A 19334-nucleotide genomic window follows, 5' to 3' on the forward strand; every position below is an offset into this window, starting at 1 on the left:
GTGCCTTTGTATGACCGTGTGTGAGCGTCATTCGGTTTTCAGGAATCATATAGATCGAACGCATTATAGCTGTGATGTGGATACTTTTACTTTGAAACAGAAACCCACAAAAAGTATCGAATAAAATCTGAATTGATTTAATTTGTTTAACATTAATTTTGATATCGCATCACATTTGAAAGTAGGAACTACATATGTAGAACGCTCAATGAGACGCATCGTCGTTGCTGGTCTTGTCGCCTTTGGGGCAGGGTTCTTTGTGCCACAACGAGCGGCTGGCTGCACCAGCGGGAACGCTGCCTCCCGCAGCCAGTAGACCACCAGAGCGTCATTGATGCCATATCGCTTCAGGTTGGACAGGCGCTTGCGTGATATGATGGTGGATCCGAAGGCGGAGGCTCGTGGTGTCGGAGGAGAATGCCTCTGTGGGTGGGCCTGCGTCCGGCAGTCATCCTTACCCCGAAGTTTAGCGCTTTAGCGCCACTTGGAGATGGCGGGAGTGATGACGAGGATCTGGGTGCTCGAGTCCTGTGTAATGCTCAGACCATTCGCTTCATTTGCCTGAGTCTCTGCTTGTGCTCAGCCCTCGTCTGGTCACGCTCCGCCCGCCTGCGTTGCTTCTCTTCATTCAGCTTCTCCTCCATGGACCTCTCCAAGTGTTTGAGCTGCAAGAGCTGCTGTTTGGTGGCGATATCCCTGCGCTTTTGCTTCAGATCGGAGATCAGCGATATCCTGTGGAGTGCCTCGGCTGTCTTCTTTCTCAGAGCGGCCTCTGCTTCCTCTTTCCGGATGCGCTCCTCCTCTTCCTTCTTTCGGGCCTCGCTTTCCAAACGCCTTCTCCTCCGCCTCTCGTACTTTTCCTTCGTGGCGGCGCACTGCTTGGAGATTTCCTCGATCTGATGCAGCACAAAGCCATCGCAGTCGCTGTCGATCCCTCGCTCTTCACCTTTCTCCGCCAGCTCCTGTTTCTCCCAGATCTCCAGGCACTTTTTCACCTGCGGCAGCTGCTTCTGCCCATTCTCTGTCCTGCCACTCTGCGTCCTTTTGAATTTGCTCTTCATTTGCAGCAGCATCTTCAGCTCGAGAAGATTCAGGCACTTGGACAGCCGTTCCACCTCTCGAAGCTGCAGCTCCTCGCCGAGGCCTCGCTGTGGCGCCTGCTCCCCTAGGATATCCTTGCACTTTCTCTCCAGCATGAAGATTTGTTGTTCTCTCTGCTTTGCAGTGTCCTTGCACATGTCCTCCTGATGCTTCTGCTGCCTGCGAGCCGCCTTCTTCTCGTAGGTTTTTATTTGCTTTCTGATGGCGCTCTACCGCCTGCTTGGCCTTTACCGTGCACATGTGGTTGTCCTTCAGCTGCGGGCAGCTCTTTTCTGGCCAGCAAACATCCTGCGCCTCCTGAGGGTCGTCTCTCACTTCCCCCAACAGCTCGGGCCGTCGGACGGTGGCTCGGCTTTCGGCGGCGAGGTGATCCCTTCGCTTGGCCTCGCACTTCCTGCTAAGGTCCTGCTCCTGCTGCTGCTGCTGCTTCTGCACGTATCCCTGCTGGAGCTTGGAGGTGCTCTGGCTCTTCTGCCACTGCCGCAGATTGTCGAAATCATCCTCGAACTGCTTGCTGGGCCTTGGCTCCTTCAGCTGGCTCCAGTGGCTCTTGGTAATCTCGAACTTCTCCTCGCGGTTCCTCATCGCCACGTTGCTGGAGGACAGACATGCAGCTGGAGCTGGCGGCTCGTCCTTCTGTTCGGTCAATGGTTTCGGTGTCAGCTCTGTCGTGCTGGTCTCCTCGGAATTGCAGATGAAGTTCGGAAAACTGTACTTGGGCACCGGCTTCGCGCCCCCCTCCTTCGTGCAGACGCCTCCCTTAGAAGCGGGCGGCTCCTGCAACCAGAGGGGGGTCTTGTCCAGGCCCCTCATCTTGAGGTTGAGCAACTCGTTGCGTGGCCACCTTCAGAGTTGGCCTTCTTTCTGAGCACATCTCCCTGAGGACCTGCTTGCGGCTCTTCTCCTTGATTTGGTCGCAGACGCATTGCTGCATGCGGTCCAGCTCCACCTGCTCCTTCTCGCTGAGATTGCAGCGCGAAGAGCACAGATCCTTCCACTCACTGGCCACGCACTGATCCACCTTCTTGGCGAATCGGGAGCGCTCTGCCTGATTTCCTCCCGGAGCCTGTAGCTTATTGTTTTCGGCCATTCCCCGGCACTTCTTCTGGATGGGATCCACCGCATTGGGCTCTCTGTTTGAGCCGGCCCCCTTCGGGAACTTTTCGCCGCATTGCTTCAACATTTGCCGGATCTTATTCGCGCCTGCCTCCGCCTTTGCCCGGCAGAACGCGCTCATGACACTGTCGGCGCAGATCTTCCGGATGCCCGTCTTCAGGCAGCGCATCATTATCCGCAGGATGTCCTGCTGCTGCTTGTCGGCGGAACCCTCGACGCACTCCTTGAACGCCTTGTCCACCCGATTCTTGATCATTGCCGCCTGTCTTTCGGCCTCCGCCGCCGCCTCGGCCTCCTTGCGCCTCTGGGTGGCCTCCTCCAGTTGCCTTTTAAGCTTGCAAATATCCTCCCCGGGATTCTTGCAGTAGTTCTGCTGCTGGCTCTGGGCAATGGTCAAGGGACATGGTCAAGGCGGTAGGCATCATAGTTTGTTGCACTTCGATAGTATACAGCCCACAACACAAGGCTGCCCAGGTATTACTCCTCCCGATCTGGCCGTTCAACCGGACACTCTTTCCGTTGCTCAAAATTCTGCTAGCAGCTCGTCTCTACCTTCGTCTACCTCTCTTGCTGCCCAAGGTCTTCACTCTGATGTCGTGCTTCTGGCTACAGCCGTGGTTCTCGTAAAGAATCGGTCTGGCGTTTTAGTTCCTTTTCGCGCCATCTTAGATTCAGGATCGCAGCTGCATCTCGTCACATCCAGGTTCGCCCAGCAGCTTCAGCTTAGGAGAACTCAATCGTCTGCACTTGTGTCTGGGCTGGGTGATACCAGCGTTTCTAGTGAGGGATCCACCATAAGCATTTGTATGCATTCTCGCACCTCTGCTTACACAACTACACTTACTGCTCTCATCGCCCCCACGATTACCGATTCTCAACCAAGTATGACAGTAAATGTATCCGATTGGCGTATTCCATCTAACATTCAGCTCGCTGATCCTGCATTTTTCAATCCTCAACGGGTTGATCTTCTCATTGGTGCGAGCGTTTTTTATGATCTCCTCTGCGTAGGGCAAATCAAACTCACCGATGGACTGCCTCTTCTGCAGAAGACCCGGCTTGGGTGGATCGTATCTGGCGGTGGACAGAAGGTATCAAGCTCGGCGCTTTTGGCTACGCACAATTGTCCAGATTCGATAGCTGATATGGAAGCAAGGTTGGATAAAACTCTTCGTATGTTTTGGGAAGTCGAGAATTGTGTGGAGGCTGGGATGAATACCAAAGAAGAAGACGATTGTGAAGCACATTTCGTAAGCCACCTTTCACGGTTGCCATCCGGGGAGTATGCAGTTCGTCTGCCGCTAAATAACAATACTGATCGTTTAGGAGAATCTTATGCTCAGGCTTATCGACGGTTCATTAGTCTGGAGCGAAAACTGGAGCGTAATCCTACACTCAAGGAGCGGTATTCCGCCTTTATGAGGGAGTACATTGATTTGCATCATATGCACCAAGTCAACCCTGATTCCCGTAGTCTCTGCAAATATTTCTTGCCTCATCACTGTGTCCTAAAGGAGGACAGTCCGACGACAAAACTCCGTGTCGTTTTCGACGGATCCGCAGCTACATCAACTGGATATTCTCTAAATGATGTGATGATGACAGGCCCTGTTAGCGGTCCGGGCAATGCACCAGCTGGCCATCGACGAGGGTGAGTCCTACCCTCTTGGCTCAGCTGCTCTGCGGCAGGAGTTTAACGTGGATGACCTTATTTCGGGCGGTAATTCGGTCACACAGGTCATGGACAAGATGCACCAAACATCAGCTTTACTGTCCCGTGGTAATTTTAGACTTAGGAAATGGTGCTCCAGTCACCAGGAAGTACTTGAGGGAACCCCTGAAGATGACATAGAGAAGTTCCTTAAGTTTAATGATGGAAGCGACATTGCCAAAACTCTCGGCTTAGCGTGGGACCCTGCTTCGGATCAGCTGCTTTTTGCCTTGTCCGCACTGGACACAAACTCAAAGCCATCAAAGCGGTCGGTTTTATCTACGATTGCGCGGTTCTACGACCCTCTTGGATTGATAAATCCAGTCATTGTCAGGTGCAAAATCTTCCTTCAGCAGCTTTGGAGAGAAAATTTGGATTGGGATGAAAGCCTACCCTCAGCGTTGCATTCAACTTGGATGGACTTGAGAAATAGTTTGGCAAGCATTTCTCGGATCTCATTTCCTCGCTTGGTTCTTCGTTCGAGTGTGGCTACAGAAGTTCACGGATTCTGTGATGCCAGCTTAGAAGCATATGGCGCTTGCGTGTATGTCGTGTCCAGGGAAGCCCAGTCTTTGAGCCACGTTTTGTGCTCAAAGGCGCGAGTGGCGCCGCTAAAGACTATATCGATTCCTAAGCTGGAATTAAGTGGAGCCCATTTGCTTGCGAAAATCATGCAGAATGTAAAGGACATGGGAATCTTTACAGGTCGGTTCTATTGCTGGTCGGATTCGTCAACAGCATTATCTTGGATTAGGGACGAGCCAGCTAAATTTCAAGTTTTCGTGGCAAATCGAGTGGCATCAATTCAGGAGTTGACGGCAGCCATGGAATGGCGCTATGTTCCCACATCGTTAAATCCTGCTGATATTCTCTCGAGAGGCTCGCTTCCCAACCATCTTATCCAGTCAGAGCTATGGTTTCACGGCCCATCCTTTTTGCTAGGCTCCAAGGATAAGTGGCCTGTATCTCCATCTAACAACATAGCAACTTTGGAGCTTCGCAAGAGAGGATTGCTAATCACGTCTCCACATGCCGATCTCACGTCCGGATGCAAATTTGCGAATTCATTCTTTCGCATGCAGCGCACATTCGCCTACATGCATAAATTTTTACATCGTCTTAGGCATCCAGGACTTGACGTTTCTGATATTCGGCAAGGAACGCATCTTCTAATTCGACACATTCAGCTGGAAAATTTGTGGATGGACATAAAGGAGATTCGGCGCAATGGTCAAGTCATGAAATCCAGTTCTATTTGTTCGCTCAACCCGTTCATCGATCATTCTGGACTACTTAGAGCTGGAGGTCGTCTTGGCAACTCATCGCTAGGATTTGACGCTCAGCACCCGCTAATTCTGCCAAAGGGACATTCCATTACCTTTGCGCTGATAAGATATTATCATGAAAGAAACCTCCATGCCGGACCTCGCGCCTTGCTATCCAAAATTCGGCTGGAATATTGGCCCATTGGAGGTGTTAAGGCAGTGTCAAGGATCGTCAGCAGATGTGTGAGATGCTTCAGGACTAGGCCGCGCATGGTCGAACACATCATGGGAGACCTACCTAAGGATCGTTTGGAAGGATCTCGAGCTTTTGAAGTCACTGGAGTAGATTACTGTGGACCTTTTTTCTACCGATCAGAAATCCGCACGAGGCCTCCGGTCAAGTGCTACATTAGCGTATTCATCTGTTTCACTTCTAAGGCTATACACATGGAGCTCGTAAAGGATTTGACCACCGCATCGTTTCTAGGCGCACTAAAGCGTTTTACTTCCACTCGAGGAAGGCCAAGTCAAATTTGGTCGGACAATGCGACAAACTTCGTTGGGGCCAAGAACGAGCTTCTGGAGCTAAAGAAGCTTTGTCTGAGCGAACCGCATATGAAGGAGGTCCAGGAATCCTGCTTGGCTGACTCGATCGACTGGCGTTTCATCCCACCTCGCTCTCCGCATTTTGGCGGGTTGTGGGAAGCGGCCGTGAAGACCGCAAAATATCACCTGTACCGCTCAGTTGGACCATCTGTGCTTAGCTTCGACGAGCTGCGCACTCTGATCTGTCAGAACACTGCAATTGTTAACTCTCGCCCTTTGCTCTCGCTTTCAGAAAATCCTGATGATTTAGACGTTTTGACTCCTGCTCATCTGCTTTTAGGCGGCCCCCATGAGCAAATCCTCGAGCCTGACCTAACGAAGCTGAACTACAATCGTCTGGATGGCTGGCAGCGGGTCACCCAACTACAGCAAATATTTTGGAGCCGTTGGCGCGAAGAGTATCTCACTCTATTGTAAGAGCGCGCGAAGTGGCGTACCCCCGCGCAAAACATCTGCAAGAACGACCTCGTTCTGGTGAAGGACGAAAATCTTCCTCCAATGCGTTGGCCACTGGCTAGAGTGGTCGATGTCGTTTTGGGCAAGGACGGAGCGTGTCGCGTCGCTGACCTGAAGACATCCTCAGGAAACATCAGGAGGGCCGTCACTCGGCTATGTTTGCTGCCCCTTAAGGAATCTGTTGAGAGACTAGCTCCCAACGGGGGGAGTATGTTCGGGCCAGCCGCTGAAGAATAACCGTAACTTTAACATTATTATTGTATGAGCAGAGAGAGCCGCCTATGTTGTAAAACGTTGACGTTCTGCAGAGCTGCTGCGCTCTCCCGCTAAAGGGGCTCTCTGCCGCCGCTACTTCGGCAACTACTTTGATCTGCTGCCGCCACTTCGGCAATCACTTTGATCTAACGCCGTCGTCTATAGTTTAGTTCTATGCTAACCCCTCTGCGCATTGGTTGCATATCGATCTCGCATAAGGTTTATCTGGCAATAGCAAGCAATCGGCTCCCGCTAAGCCACCAAGATTAAATACGAATTATAAGGTTTAACCCGAAATCTCTTTTCATTTTTGAAACGACTAGTCTCGAATCAACTTTCATAGAGATCGGTTGTGTCGCGCTTGTGCAAAGTTGATTTCTTTATTCTGCTTTAGCGGAGCATTCTCTTGTGTGCTAAAAATAGCATACATCGTAAATTCGGGTGCTGCTGTGTGCGGTGTCGGCAATTGGACAAAAACAAAAAACACATTTGTGAACGTTTTTACAACTGTATTCACTGCCCTTCGGGCAAGACATTCCCCTCAGTCAGCGCACAGCCGCACAAGAGGGGCAATAAAAACTTCGCTTATCAGCTACGGTATAATGAATGCGAATAGTTCATCTGACTCTCGGCTTAGAAATAAGCGGACTGATCATGAGAGAATGCTTCTAATATCAGGCAAATTACCTTCTGAGATTCGTTCTGAGTACCGTTCAGAGGCTGAACGCTCTACATGCACAGAAACCACAACAACAGTAACATTCACTAGTGCCACCAACAACCCCACCTACACCCTGGCAACCGCTTCAATAAGCAGTATCTGCCCTGCACTAAGCTTTGATAGCCAAGAAAACTCCATATCCACATGCCCCGACGACACTGAGGCAAAAACACTTCGCACTGCTGCCGAACGACTTCTGGATGCTCAAAAACGGAGAACGGGCAAAAGAAAAAACGAGGGAGCGGCGGCCGGGACCTGGGCTTGCCCCCCACTACAAGCCAACAGGCAGACGCTGGAAATGACCAACTGGATGAACACCTTTATGAAGCAGTTAATACAGACCAGTGTCTTCAAGGAGAATCAACGAGCTCTGGTAATCAGCTTAAAGGCCCTCCAAAACCACCGCAAATAGTTGTCAATATTAGCAACTTAAATGACTTATTTGATGTCATAAAGAACGTTGCAAATTTGAATAACGTTGTCGTCAAAGCTAACCAGGGGGAAACGGTCAGAATCCTCCCCAAAGACAGTGATACCTATAGAGCAATTGTGGATTGTTTCGATGCCATTGGAATAGAATTCCACACATACCAATTGCAGACTGAAAAGCCTCATAGAATTGTTGTAAGAGACCTACATCATAGCACCCTAAACAATGATATTACCGCCGATTTTAAAATGTTGGGCTTCGAGGTCCTTCACATCCATAATCCAAGCTCAAGGACTAACAAGGACGAAAAACTTAATATTTTTTTCATTAATATTAAGCCTTGTGAAAAAATTAACGAAATTTACCAATTCAAGACCCTTTGCCGCCAAAAAATAAGGATTGAAAGGATGCGAAAATCCACAGAGATTGCTCAATGTCGTCGATAGCCACACAGCCAAATACTGCCGCCGACATCACAACTGTGCCAGATGCGGTGAAAATCACCAAACCTCACAATGCACACGCCCCCTAGATGCACAGCCAACCTGCATTCACTGCTCTGGAAGCTATATGGCCAGTTACAAAGGATGCCAATGGTATCAGGAGTTTCTACGCCGATCAATGGGCTCCGCAAAGAAGGCAATTAATACGAACAGGACGGGTCATGTCCCCTTAAATAATCAAGTGGCATATGCTTACTCTACCACACTTCCTGGAGACCAGCAACAGTTTCCTACCTTGCAGTCTAGTCACAAAACGGGGTCTAATAGAAATATTGTTCAGCACCAACCTTTGGTAGGCACCAGAAGTAATACAGGAGCCTCCTATGCTGCCGTAGCAAATGGTAATTCAAATGCAATACCTGCTACACCTGCTCTGCGTCGTTTTCATAGTCTACAAGCGCATCAGCCACAAGGATTGAATAACCAGCAACAGAATTCATATGAAGTTCATGCACTGCTACAACAACAGCAGACAAAATTTCAACAATGGCAACAACAGCTCCAACAGCAGCAGCAGCAGCAGTTTCTTATGTGGCTACAGCAACAGCAGCAAGAACAGCAGCAGCATAATAGTCAAGCCAATCAACGCCTTGAAAAACTTGAAAAAATGGTTTTTGAACTGGCCAACACGATTAAGCAATGGGCTGGATCTAATCTTCAGCTCCAAAACAACGTTTCAGCATCTCAATGAACCCACTAAAGGTTCTCATCTGGAATGCTAACGGCATTTCAGGGAAAGCAAAAGAAGTTGAGCTCTTCGCGCACAAGAATAGCGTTGACATTCTTCTTTTGACGGAGATCAGAATTAAAAGAGGGGCAGCTGTAAAAATACATGGATATGCCTTCTATCCAGCCTTCAAGCCATCGCGGAATAATAATAGCGTTGGTGGAGTTGCGGTTTTAGTTAAGACTTCGCTTCGTCATTTTCCACAAAGGGTCATTGAGACACGCAGCATGCAAATGTCAGCAGTAAAAGTAGCCACAGGACTGGGCGATGTGGAGTTCAGCGCCATTTACTGCCCTCCCAGAGGCAGGATTGAGGAAAGACATTACATCGATGCACTCCGTGCTTGCGGGCAAAGGTATTTGGTTGGTGGTGACTGGAATGCCCGACACTGGCTGTGGGGAGACACTTACAATTCCCCTAGGGGGCGAGAGCTAGCGGAAGCCATCTCTGCTACTGGCGCTAAGATCCTTGCAACTGGATCACCAACCAGGTACCCATATGTACTCAATCACACGCCGTCCTGCATAGACTTCGCAGTACATCATGGTATTCCGGATTCTCGAGCAACAATAAGTCAGAGCTGGGATCTGGACTCCGACCATCTGGCCTTAGTCATCAGCATTAAAACAGATGGCATTATAGAAAATCCAAGCCCTCATCTAGTCACCAAGCACACTGATCTGCTCGCATTTAGGCAACATTTGGAGAGGTCGATTAAACTGAACGTCACGCTAAACTCTGAGGAAGATATCGAGATGGCTGTAGATAACATCACAGAGAGTATACACATGGCTGCTGCTGCCTCAACGCCCTCGCATCCTCCGACAAGCGCCGCCTATGGAATAGTTCTTACAAGAGAGGCCAGAGAGCTTTTGCCACAAAAAAGGAGACTTCGCAGACGCGCAATCCGATCTCAAGACCCATGGGACCGAATTCTTAGGAACCGGGCTGCCAAGCAACTTCGAAACACCCTGAGAGAACTTCGAAGCAACTTCTTTGAACAAAAGTGGAAAGTGAAGTGAAGTTCAAAAGTGAACAGTGGAAGATAGCAACAATCCTGATGATCCATAAGCCTGGAAAACCGGAGGACGACCCTGAGTCGTATCGGCCAATAAGTCTTTTGTCTTCCTTATCTAAGGTATGGGAGAGGCTTCTTGCCAATCGTCTTGGTAGTATAGTCAAGGAATGCCGTATCTTGCCGGATCACCAGTTTGGCTTTCGGGAGGGACACGGCACAGTGGAGCAAGTCCACAGATTGGCAGGACACATCCTACAGGCCTATGATGATCTAGAATACTGCAATGCAGTCTTCATTGATATGCAGCAAGCCTTCGATAGAGTTTGGCATATAGGCCTACTGAGCAAAATTAAAAAACTGTTCCCAGCACCATACTACGGTGTCCTACGATCATACTTGGAAGGACGTCAGTTTATGGTCAGGTTCAGGAACACACATTCAACACCTTGCCAAATGAGAGCTGGAGTTCCACAGGGCAGCGTCCTTGGCCCGCTGCTTTACTCTATCTATACTGCAGATCTACCCTCCCCAAGCGAGCAACAGATGGAGGTCCCCCGTAAGGCTCTGCTTGCTACCTACGCGGACGATATAGCACTGCTCTACAGCTCCAAGTGCCGCCTTGAGGCAGCAGATGGTCTCCAAGAGTACCTCTACTCTTTGGCAGCTTGGTGCAAAAGATGGAATTTAAAAGTCAACCCACTGAAGACCACCAATCCATGCTTCACCCTGAAAGCGCTTATAGACCACACCCCACCCATAAAGTTTAAAGGCGTAACTTTGGACCAACCAGAGCAAGCAAAGTATCTCGGTATCACCCTTGATAAGCGTCTTACTTTTGGTCCACACTTGAAAGCTACGGCTCGTAAATGTGGGCAAAGAATGCAGCAATTGCGGGGGCTGATTAACAGAAGAAGCACCATGTCACTGAGAGCCAAAAGAGCAGTTTATGTACACTGTGTAGCCCCGATCTGGCTCTACGGTGTGCAGATTTGGGGTATAGCTGCCAAATCGAACTATAAACGGATACAGGTCTTGCAGAATCGCGCCATGAGGCAAATAACGAACTGCCCTTGGTACGTGCGCGGCTCCACCCTACATCGGGATTTGAATCTGCATACAGTAGAGGAGCAGATTGGAAGGCACACCAGCAGATACAGTGACAGGCTAATTAGACACCATAGTATGCTCGCCAGACGATTACTACCTGCCAGGCCTTTGAGGCGGTTGAAGAGATTGGGTTTTGCCAAAACTATTGGCCAACTCTAAGTTTCCCTCCCAATATTATAATATTATATTTTTTGTAAGTCCTCTCGCATTTAGCATTAGGTTTGGCTACCCCAATATTATTTACCAGTGATGTTAAGATACGTTATATGCAATTTACGGATTCAACGCTTAATAAAAAAAAAAAAAAAAAAAAAAAAAAAAATTTTTGAAACACATAGGGGCCAAAAAAGCTTGGCATCTCAAACAGGGGTGTTAATAAAGTTTCAGTTACATTACGTTAAACTGCTGGTGTTATGCGTTGGAACTTGATAATGAATTAAATGTAAATTGGACAAAACTCGATCCCGTGCGGCTGCTTTGTAGACTCTTGCCCGCCTGAAGTTGGTTAGAGGTCAACAGGTGCGATGTATATGGTTCCTGGCCGTACTGACGAATCTTCCGCCAAGCCTATATTTAGTTATTTATGACTGAGCAGCACTAAATATTCTTGGCGATTGAGGCTGATCTGGTTCACTTGGATCTTTGGAGATTCCGAACTCGGTGGTAATATAAGATCCAGAAAAGATGAATTATGGTTGGAGTTGGAGAGACCTCGACAACTGTACGCCTAAACCAGCTCCCAGGGTAGTCTTCTCGAGACTATACCGCGATGGGGCAGCTTAGGTAAACTTCCCTGCAACATAGGTTATGTCAGCACGTGCACGGCATTAATATGAAAACATACCTTTTTTCCCCAATTATATCTGCACTAAATTCTTCTTATTCACTGACCACTGGACTGTACGGCACTTGTAATTATATGCTTCCAGCATGTATATGTGGAAATATATATTTTCCGGACAGCACTATATATATATGTGTGCACTGTGTATGTTGCTCGCACTCGGGAATTATCACGTCTTTACAGATCGATCAACTTTCTTCTTTTGTTCAAAGCAGTAATAGACGATGGACTGAGTAGCCTGTGCAGCAGAGCTTTTGAGCTTTTTACTAACTGTGCAATCGTATGATCTAGAACATTCGAGCAGCATTAGACGATCGTCTAATGCACAGCATAGCTTAACTGTGCAATCGTACGATTGCCGTCTATGCTTCCCACTGTCCGTCGCTTGCATGTGTGCGTGGGCGTTCGGACTTAAGAGCGGCTAAAGCTTTGATCCAACCTTAAGAGCGGCTAAAGCTTGATCATTTGAAAGATCACTAGGGGGTCTGACGAGACGAAAGAAGATAACCAATTCCCTATATTTTTGTGCTGGCTACTACACCACAGATATTTATACAAGACCTGCTCGACGAATAATTATCTGAAGAACCTGATTAGGAGAGATTATTTCCTGATCTGAATGTCTTTCAGATGATACACGCCGAGATATTTCTTGTTCTCATCGACCAATTCGTAATAGTACGGACTTCGCTTTTTAATTACCTGAGCGGGAATGAACACAGGGGCTAGTTTAGAACTAAACTTTTTTACTGCACTACTTTGTGTGAAATTTCTAGCATATACCAAATCGCCAATCTTTAATTGTGTATCACGGCAGCGTAAATTGTATCTACGCGAAGTTTCTTCGTGTGCCTTTTTGACATTCGCTTTAGCCTGTTGCCGGATTAGCTGCAAGGAATCTGGGTTCTCTATTCTAGTATCGTCGTTCAAAAGGTCTAGTTTACGCAAGAGCGCGTAATCCTTCCCATTCAACATCATGTTTTGACCAAATGCTAGAAAATATGCAGAACACCCTGTACTCCTATGTAAGGTAGATCTCAATGAACCACTAATGGCATTCAGGTTACAGTCCCAATTGGAATGTTCGTTACCGATATAAGCTCGTATCGCAGCTATCACGGATCTGTTCAGTCGCTCGCTGGCATTCGCTTGCGGTGAATAAATAGCTGTGCATTTTTGTGTTATACCGAAGCTATTTAAAAATGCCTGAAAGTAGCTAGATTTAAATTGGGATCCATTGTCTGACAAGATGACTTCTGGCACCCCAAATGTATAAAAGAGAGACCCTTCCAGATATTCACAGATCTTTGGGGCTGTAAATTTCTTCAGGGGACACAGAAAAGTGCGAGCACAAGTGATACATTTTCATATCGTAGACGTCAACGTCTAAGCATAATAGAGACCTACGTGAACGGGCAGCCGAATCGATTCGTTGCAATTCGGGCTTCGGGCTCCGCTTCGTTCGGTTCATTGGAATCAGCGATTCCGCTTTCTCGTTACTTTGAATCGCTCGCCCAAAATGGACTAAACGAAGCAGATCTCGTTACTTTTACTGTGCCAGATCCGAAAGCACTCCCTCTGCGCTTGATTTTCCGATGGAACGGACGAGTCCTTTGTGTGCCTTTGTATGACCGTGTGTGAGCGTCATTCGGTTTTCAGGAATCATATAGATCGAACGCATTATAGCTGTGATGTGGATACTTTTACTTTGAAACAGAAACCCACAAAAAGTATCGAATAAAATCTGAATTGATTTAATTTGTTTAACATTAATTTTGATATCGCATCACATTTGAAAGTAGGAACTACATATGTAGAACGCTCAATGAGACGCATCGTCGTTGCTGGTCTTGTCGCCTTTGGGGCAGGGGCAGGGGCAGGTGCCAAGGTTCAGGGTTGTGCTCTGGTTCTTTGTGCCACAACGAGCGGCTAGCTGCACCAGCGGGAACGCTGCCTCCCGCAGCCAGTAGACCACCAGAGCGTCATTGATGCCATATCGCTTCAGGTTGGACAGGCGCTTGCGTGATATGATGGTGGATCCGAAGGCGGAGGCTCGTGGTGTCGGAGGAGAATGCCTCTGTGGGTGGGCCTGCGTCCGGCAGTCATCCTTACCCCGAAGTTTAGCGCTTTAGCGCCACTTGGAGATGGCGGGAGTGATGACGAGGATCTGGGTGCTCGAGTCCTGTGTAATGCTCAGACCATTCGCTTCATTTGCCTGAGTCTCTGCTTGTGCTCAGCCCTCGTCTGGTCACGCTCCGCCCGCCTGCGTTGCTTCTCTTCATTCAGCTTCTCCTCCATGGACCTCTCCAAGTGTTTGAGCTGCAAGAGCTGCTGTTTGGTGGCGATATCCCTGCGCTTTTGCTTCAGATCGGAGATCAGCGATATCCTGTGGAGTGCCTCGGCTGTCTTCTTTCTCAGAGCCGCCTCTGCTTCCTCTTTCCGGATGCGCTCCTCCTCTTCCTTCTTTCGGGCCTCGCTTTCCAAACGCCTTCTCCTCCGCCTCTCGTACTTTTCCTTCGTGGCGGCGCACAGCTTGGAGATTTCCTCGATCTGTTGCAGCACAAACCCATCGCAGTCGCTGTCGATCCCTCGCTCTTTACCTTTCTCCGCCAGCTCCTGTTTCTCCCAGATCTCCAGGCACTTTTTCACCTGCGGCAGCTGCTTCTGCCCATTCTCTGTCCTGCCACTCTGCGTCCTTTTGAATTTGCTCTTCATTTGCAGGAGCATCTTCAGCTAGAGAAGATTCAGGCACTTGGACAGCCGTTCCACCTCTCGAAGCTGCAGCTTCTCGCCGAGGCCTCGCTGTGGCGCCTGCTCCCCTAGGATATCCTTGCACTTTCTCTCCAGCATGAAGATTTGTTGTTCTCTCTGCTTTGCAGTGTCCTTGCACATGTCCTCCTGATGCTTCTGCTGCCTGCGAGCCGCCTTCTTCTCCGCTGCGATCGGGCAGGATTCTCGTAGGTTTTTATTTGCTTTCTGATGGCGCTCTACCGCCTGCTTGGCCTTTACCGTGCACATGTGGTTGTCCTTCAGGTGCGGGCAGCTCTTTTCTGGCCAGCAAACAACCTGCGCCTCCTTAGGGTCGTCTCTCACTTCCCCCAACAGCTCGGGCCGTCGGGCGGTGGCTCGGCTTTCGGCGGCGAGGTGATCCCTTCGCTTGGCCTCGCACTTCCTGCTAAGGTCCTGCTCCTGCTGCTGCTGCTGCTTCTGCACGTATCCCTGCTGGAGCTTGGAGGTGCTCTGGCTCTTCTGCCACTGCCGCAGATTGTCGAAATCATCCTCGAACTGCTTGCTGGGCCTTGGCTCCTTCAGCTGGCTCCAGTGGCTCTTGGTAATCTCGAACTTCTCCTCGCGGTTCCTCATCGCCACGTTGCTGGAGGACAGACATGCAGCTGGAGCTGGCGGCTCGTCCTTCTGTTCGGTCAATGGTTTCGGTGTCAGCTCTGTCGTCCTGGTCTCCTCGGAATTGCAGATGAAGTTCGGAAAACTGTACTTGGGCACCGGCTTCGCGCCCCCCTCCTTCGTGCAGACGCCTCCCTTAAAAGCGGGCGGCTCCTGCAACCAGAGGGGGGTCTTGTCCAGGCCCCTCATCTTGAGGTTGAGCAACTCGTTGCGTGGCCACCTTCAGAGTTGGCCTTCTTTCTGAGCACATCTCCCTGAGGACCTGCTTGCGGCTCTTCTTGATTTGGTCGCAGACGCATTGCTGCATGCGGTCCAGCTCCACCTGCTGCTTCTCGCTGAGATTGCAGCGCGAAGAGCACAGATCCTTCCACTCACTGGCCACGCACTGATCCACCTTCTTGGCGAATCGGGGCGCTCTGCCTGATTTCCTCCCGGAGCCTGTAGCTTATTGTTTTCGGCCATTCCCCGGCACTTCTTCTGGATGAGATCCACCGCATTGGGCTCTCTGTTTGAGCCGGCCCCCTTCGGGAACTTTTCGCCGCATTGCTTCAACATTTGCCGGATCTTATTCGCGCCTGCCTCCGCCTTTGCCCGGCAGAACGCGCTCATGACACTGTCGGCGCAGATCTTCCGGATGCCCGTCTTCAGGCAGCGCATCATTATCCGCAGGATGTCCTGCTGCTGCTTGTCGGCGGAACCCTCGACGCACTCCTTGAACGCCTTCCTCTTCTCTATGATGCACTTGTCCACCCGATTCTTGATCATTGCCGCCTGTCTTTCGGCCTCCGCCGCCGCCTCGGCCTCCTTGCGCCTCTGGGTGGCCTCCTCCAGTTGCCTTTTAAGCTTGCAAATATCCTCCCCGGGATTCCTGCAGTAGATCTGCTGCTGGCTCTGGGCCATGGTCAAGGGACATGGCCCTCGCGGCGGCTTGTCCCGCAGGAGGCCGTGCAGGAGGCCCATCCTTCTCATGCTCATGGTCTCAATGCGAGTCCTTGCTGTTCTGGGTCTAATTTTCAGATATCTGTAATTTTTGGTCTAGCAATTTTCGAAAAACTGAATTTTGACAAATGATTTTCAGTGATGGAATGTTTTTGTTTTTCAATTTTTGCTGAAGTCTCACTGCGCAGCCACACACCACCCCACGTGGGGAATGTGGCATGTGGGAACGCTACGTCATTTTGTCGAACATAAAATGGAGCAACAACTTAATTAAATGTTGAAAGAGCGACCGCAGCGCCTCTGTGGCAGGCCAAAGGAGTGAACGGGGTGGCCACTGGAGGATGTAAATTATGGCATGTCTGCTTCCGCCTGCCAGCCGCCCATCGTCATTCCGTTGTTTGTAATTTGTTAATTTCCCGCATTTAGAAATTAATTTTCACTTCATTTGTGCAACTTGTCTTCGCTGTTGTCGCTATTAATTTTTAAGCAAGAGGTCGGGCAGGTGTTTGACACGGTTATGTTTTAATGGGGGCACCTGCCGCCTGCTAAATGCCACCTGCCACCTGCCACATGTGGAAAATGTTGATTTGATTGTCAGTGGAGGGATCCCCCGGGGGCGAAAACGATTCTTTCGGCTAAAACTTAACTCAAAAACTTATCCAAAATTTGTGCAAAATTTACAATGATTTGTGGCCGACCCGTGCCCGTGCGGCTGCTGTTGCCACAGTTGCAGCCATCCCGATGGAAGCATTTGATGCCGGAACCCAGATCGCACTTGCTGCAGAAGGCGGACAAGAACTGTGGCCCTCCCAAGCCGAAAGCCGACAAAAAGCCACCGGGATGCACAAGCTACAAGAAGGACCCCTGCGATGAATCTTCTGTGGCCCCGAAAATGGAGAAGGATTGCCAGGCGAAGCCATCAAATACGAGGCTCGACAGGAGGCGCAAGTATTTGGCGGAGATGGAGAAAAAGAAGGCGAAGAAAGAGCCGCCGAAGGAGCCGAATCATTGTGCCAAGCCGAAGGAGGAGAAGGCTTGGAAGGAGAGTGCCTGCGGCCAGGCGAAGCTTAAGGCTTCGAAGGAGAGTGCCTGCGGCCAGACAGAGTCTAAGGCTTCGAAGAAGGACTCCTGCAGCAAGCCGGAACCGAAAGCTTCTAAGGAGAGTGCCTGCGGCAAGGCAGAACCTAAGGCTTCGAAGAATGACTCCTGCGGCCAGGGGAAGGAGAACAAATCTTCAAAGAAGGACCCCTGTGCCGTATACCAAAACTTCTTGGACGATGGCAAGGGGAAAAAGAGCAAACAAACTCAAGAACCAACCAGCGGGAAATCGGTGGCCAACAAATCTCCAGCGCCAACCTGTGAGACGGCGGCGGACAAAATGGCGACGTTGCAACAACAACAACAACCCGAGAGCCAGATCGCCAAAGGGGCGCCGTCAGCCAACGAAATAAGACAGCCAGTGGACTGGAATGCCATGGAAAGCCTCTTGAGCTGCATGGTAACCGGCGTGAAGGTGGCCTGCGTCACCTACGAGAAGCGGAAAATCTTCGATAAATTGGCGGCGGCACGCGACAGAAGGCTGGACCATGAAGAAGCAGCACAAAACATGAAATGTGCAGCCGGTGCCGCCAAGAACATGCCACCCGATGCCGATCCACGGGCTACGAAGTGTCCAGAAACTGAGGGAAAGGGAGAAGATTCGCGGGACCATTAAGAGTAGCAGCAAGAAAATGATGATCAGCAGAAGAAGCAGAGGAACGTTGATACAAAGGACGAAGCAGTGCAACAATAAGCAGTTCAAATGAGTAGAGGCATATGCATAGCTCGGAGTCAGTGCAAGCAGTGCAAATAAACGACGCAGGGGAGCGTCAAAGCTGGCAAGGCATTGACAGTGGATGAGAAGATAAAGCAGTGCAAATGGCAGCTATTCAAAAGATCGCAAGAAGCAGCAGTGGAAAAGCACAGTTTAGAGTGCATAGAAAGCAGTTCAAAGTTCATGCAAGCACAAAGCAGCGTATATTCAAATAACAGCAGAAGATTGAGCAAATAAGCAGTCCAAAGAGCATTAACAGGCAAAGCAGGGCAAAGCAGTGCACAGCAGCAGAGAAAACAACAAAAAGCCCCGTCGAAATCGAAAGCAGTGTACATTTTATAGGAGATAGGTTAGGTTAGGTTAACCCGGACGGCCCTCAGCGGGGCCACGCATAGGCCAATATGGCCCTTAGTTATCCGGATGGGGGGGTGTATGAACCGTCGCGGTAGTGTTAATGTGGTTTTAAAAGTCCCCGAGAATCGAGGTGTTTTTAGCATAGGCCAGCAGTTCCTGTGGCGTCCTTTTGGAGGCATCTTCCAGTGATGCCAACACTGGGGCGCCCAGGTATCTTCTCCTTGCCCTTGAGAGAGCCGGACAGTTGCAGATGAGATGTTCCAGGGTTTCGATAGCCCCAGGTTCCTCACATTTCCTACAACTGTCTCTGTTGGTGATGCCTAGCTTTGCTGCATGTGCAGCAGCCAGACAGTGACCTGTTAGTATTCCCACTAGCAATCTACAGTCCTTTCGTGGTAGGTGCAGTAGGTAGTGGCTAAGTTTCTCGTTGCGCTCCTTGCACATTTTCTTCGAGGTTCTGCAGGTGGTGGTACTCCTCCACCTGCTATCAGTCTGTGATCTAGCCTGCTTCTCTAGATCGCCTTGCAGCGTTCTGAGGGAGACAGGCACGTTCTCGATTCTCCTATTCTCCAGCCCGACGCCTTCCTTAGCTAGTACGTCCGCCGCTTCGTTTCCTTCGATGCCCTGGTGGCTGGGAGATAATCAATATCTAAATATATGGGCACTATCCGACTCCCATTGGAATGGATAATCGATTGCCCGTCTCCAATAACTCATTGTTTTGGACATTTTAAAGCAAAACTTTAATGCTGGGAAAAGTCAGGGGGCCATCTGGCTCCTTCTACCACTACTATTGTTTGGGGCTAACAAATGCTCCGCTAAGTAGAGCTGGAGCACAAGCGGGGATAATGATGGGGAGTGAGAGAGAGAGAGAGAGAGAGAGGGAGAGAGAGAGAGAGAGAGAGAGAGAGAGAGAGCGACTGGCAACAAACAATTGTCGTCACCGCTTGTCGGGTTTATTGTCAT

General features: G+C 49.8%; 2 protein-coding genes across 2 annotated transcripts; one reads left to right on the forward strand and one right to left on the reverse strand.

The window, feature by feature from the left end:
- Nucleotides 1-256: 256 nt before the first annotated feature.
- Nucleotides 257-15471, reverse strand: LOC117193455 (axoneme-associated protein mst101(2)-like). The gene is made up of 2 exons (XM_033398211.1): nucleotides 14786-15471; nucleotides 257-1271 (listed from the first exon to the last, which is right to left on the reverse strand). Exons 1-2 carry the CDS (start codon nucleotides 15449-15451, stop codon nucleotides 540-542), a joined length of 1398 nt encoding a protein of 465 aa, XP_033254102.1. The 5' UTR covers nucleotides 15452-15471; the 3' UTR covers nucleotides 257-539.
- Nucleotides 15472-16883: 1412 nt separating this feature from the next.
- On the forward strand, nucleotides 16884-17915 carry LOC117193982. The gene has a single exon (XM_033398628.1). It carries the CDS (start codon nucleotides 16884-16886, stop codon nucleotides 17913-17915), a length of 1032 nt encoding a protein of 343 aa, XP_033254519.1.
- The last annotated feature ends 1419 nt before the right edge of the window (nucleotides 17916-19334 follow it).

The sequence above is a fragment of the Drosophila miranda genome (assembly GCF_003369915.1).
Source record: "Drosophila miranda strain MSH22 chromosome Y unlocalized genomic scaffold, D.miranda_PacBio2.1 Contig_Y2_pilon, whole genome shotgun sequence".
In the NCBI taxonomy this organism is placed as follows: Eukaryota; Metazoa; Arthropoda; class Insecta; order Diptera; family Drosophilidae; genus Drosophila; species Drosophila miranda.

Bases quoted from the DNA above. Each gene is read 5' to 3' on its own strand.
- LOC117193982 (XM_033398628.1), top strand. From the start codon at position 16,884: ATGATTTGTGGCCGACCCGTGCCCGTGCGGCTGCTGTTGCCACAGTTG.
- LOC117193455 (XM_033398211.1), bottom strand. From the start codon at position 15,451: ATGAGGGGCCTGGACAAGACCCCCCTCTGGTTGCAGGAGCCGCCCGCT. The intron at 1,272-14,785 runs GCGGCTCGCAGG...TACGAGAAGAAG, and splicing joins CGATCGCAGCGGAGAAGAAG to GCGGCTCGCAGGCAGCAGAA.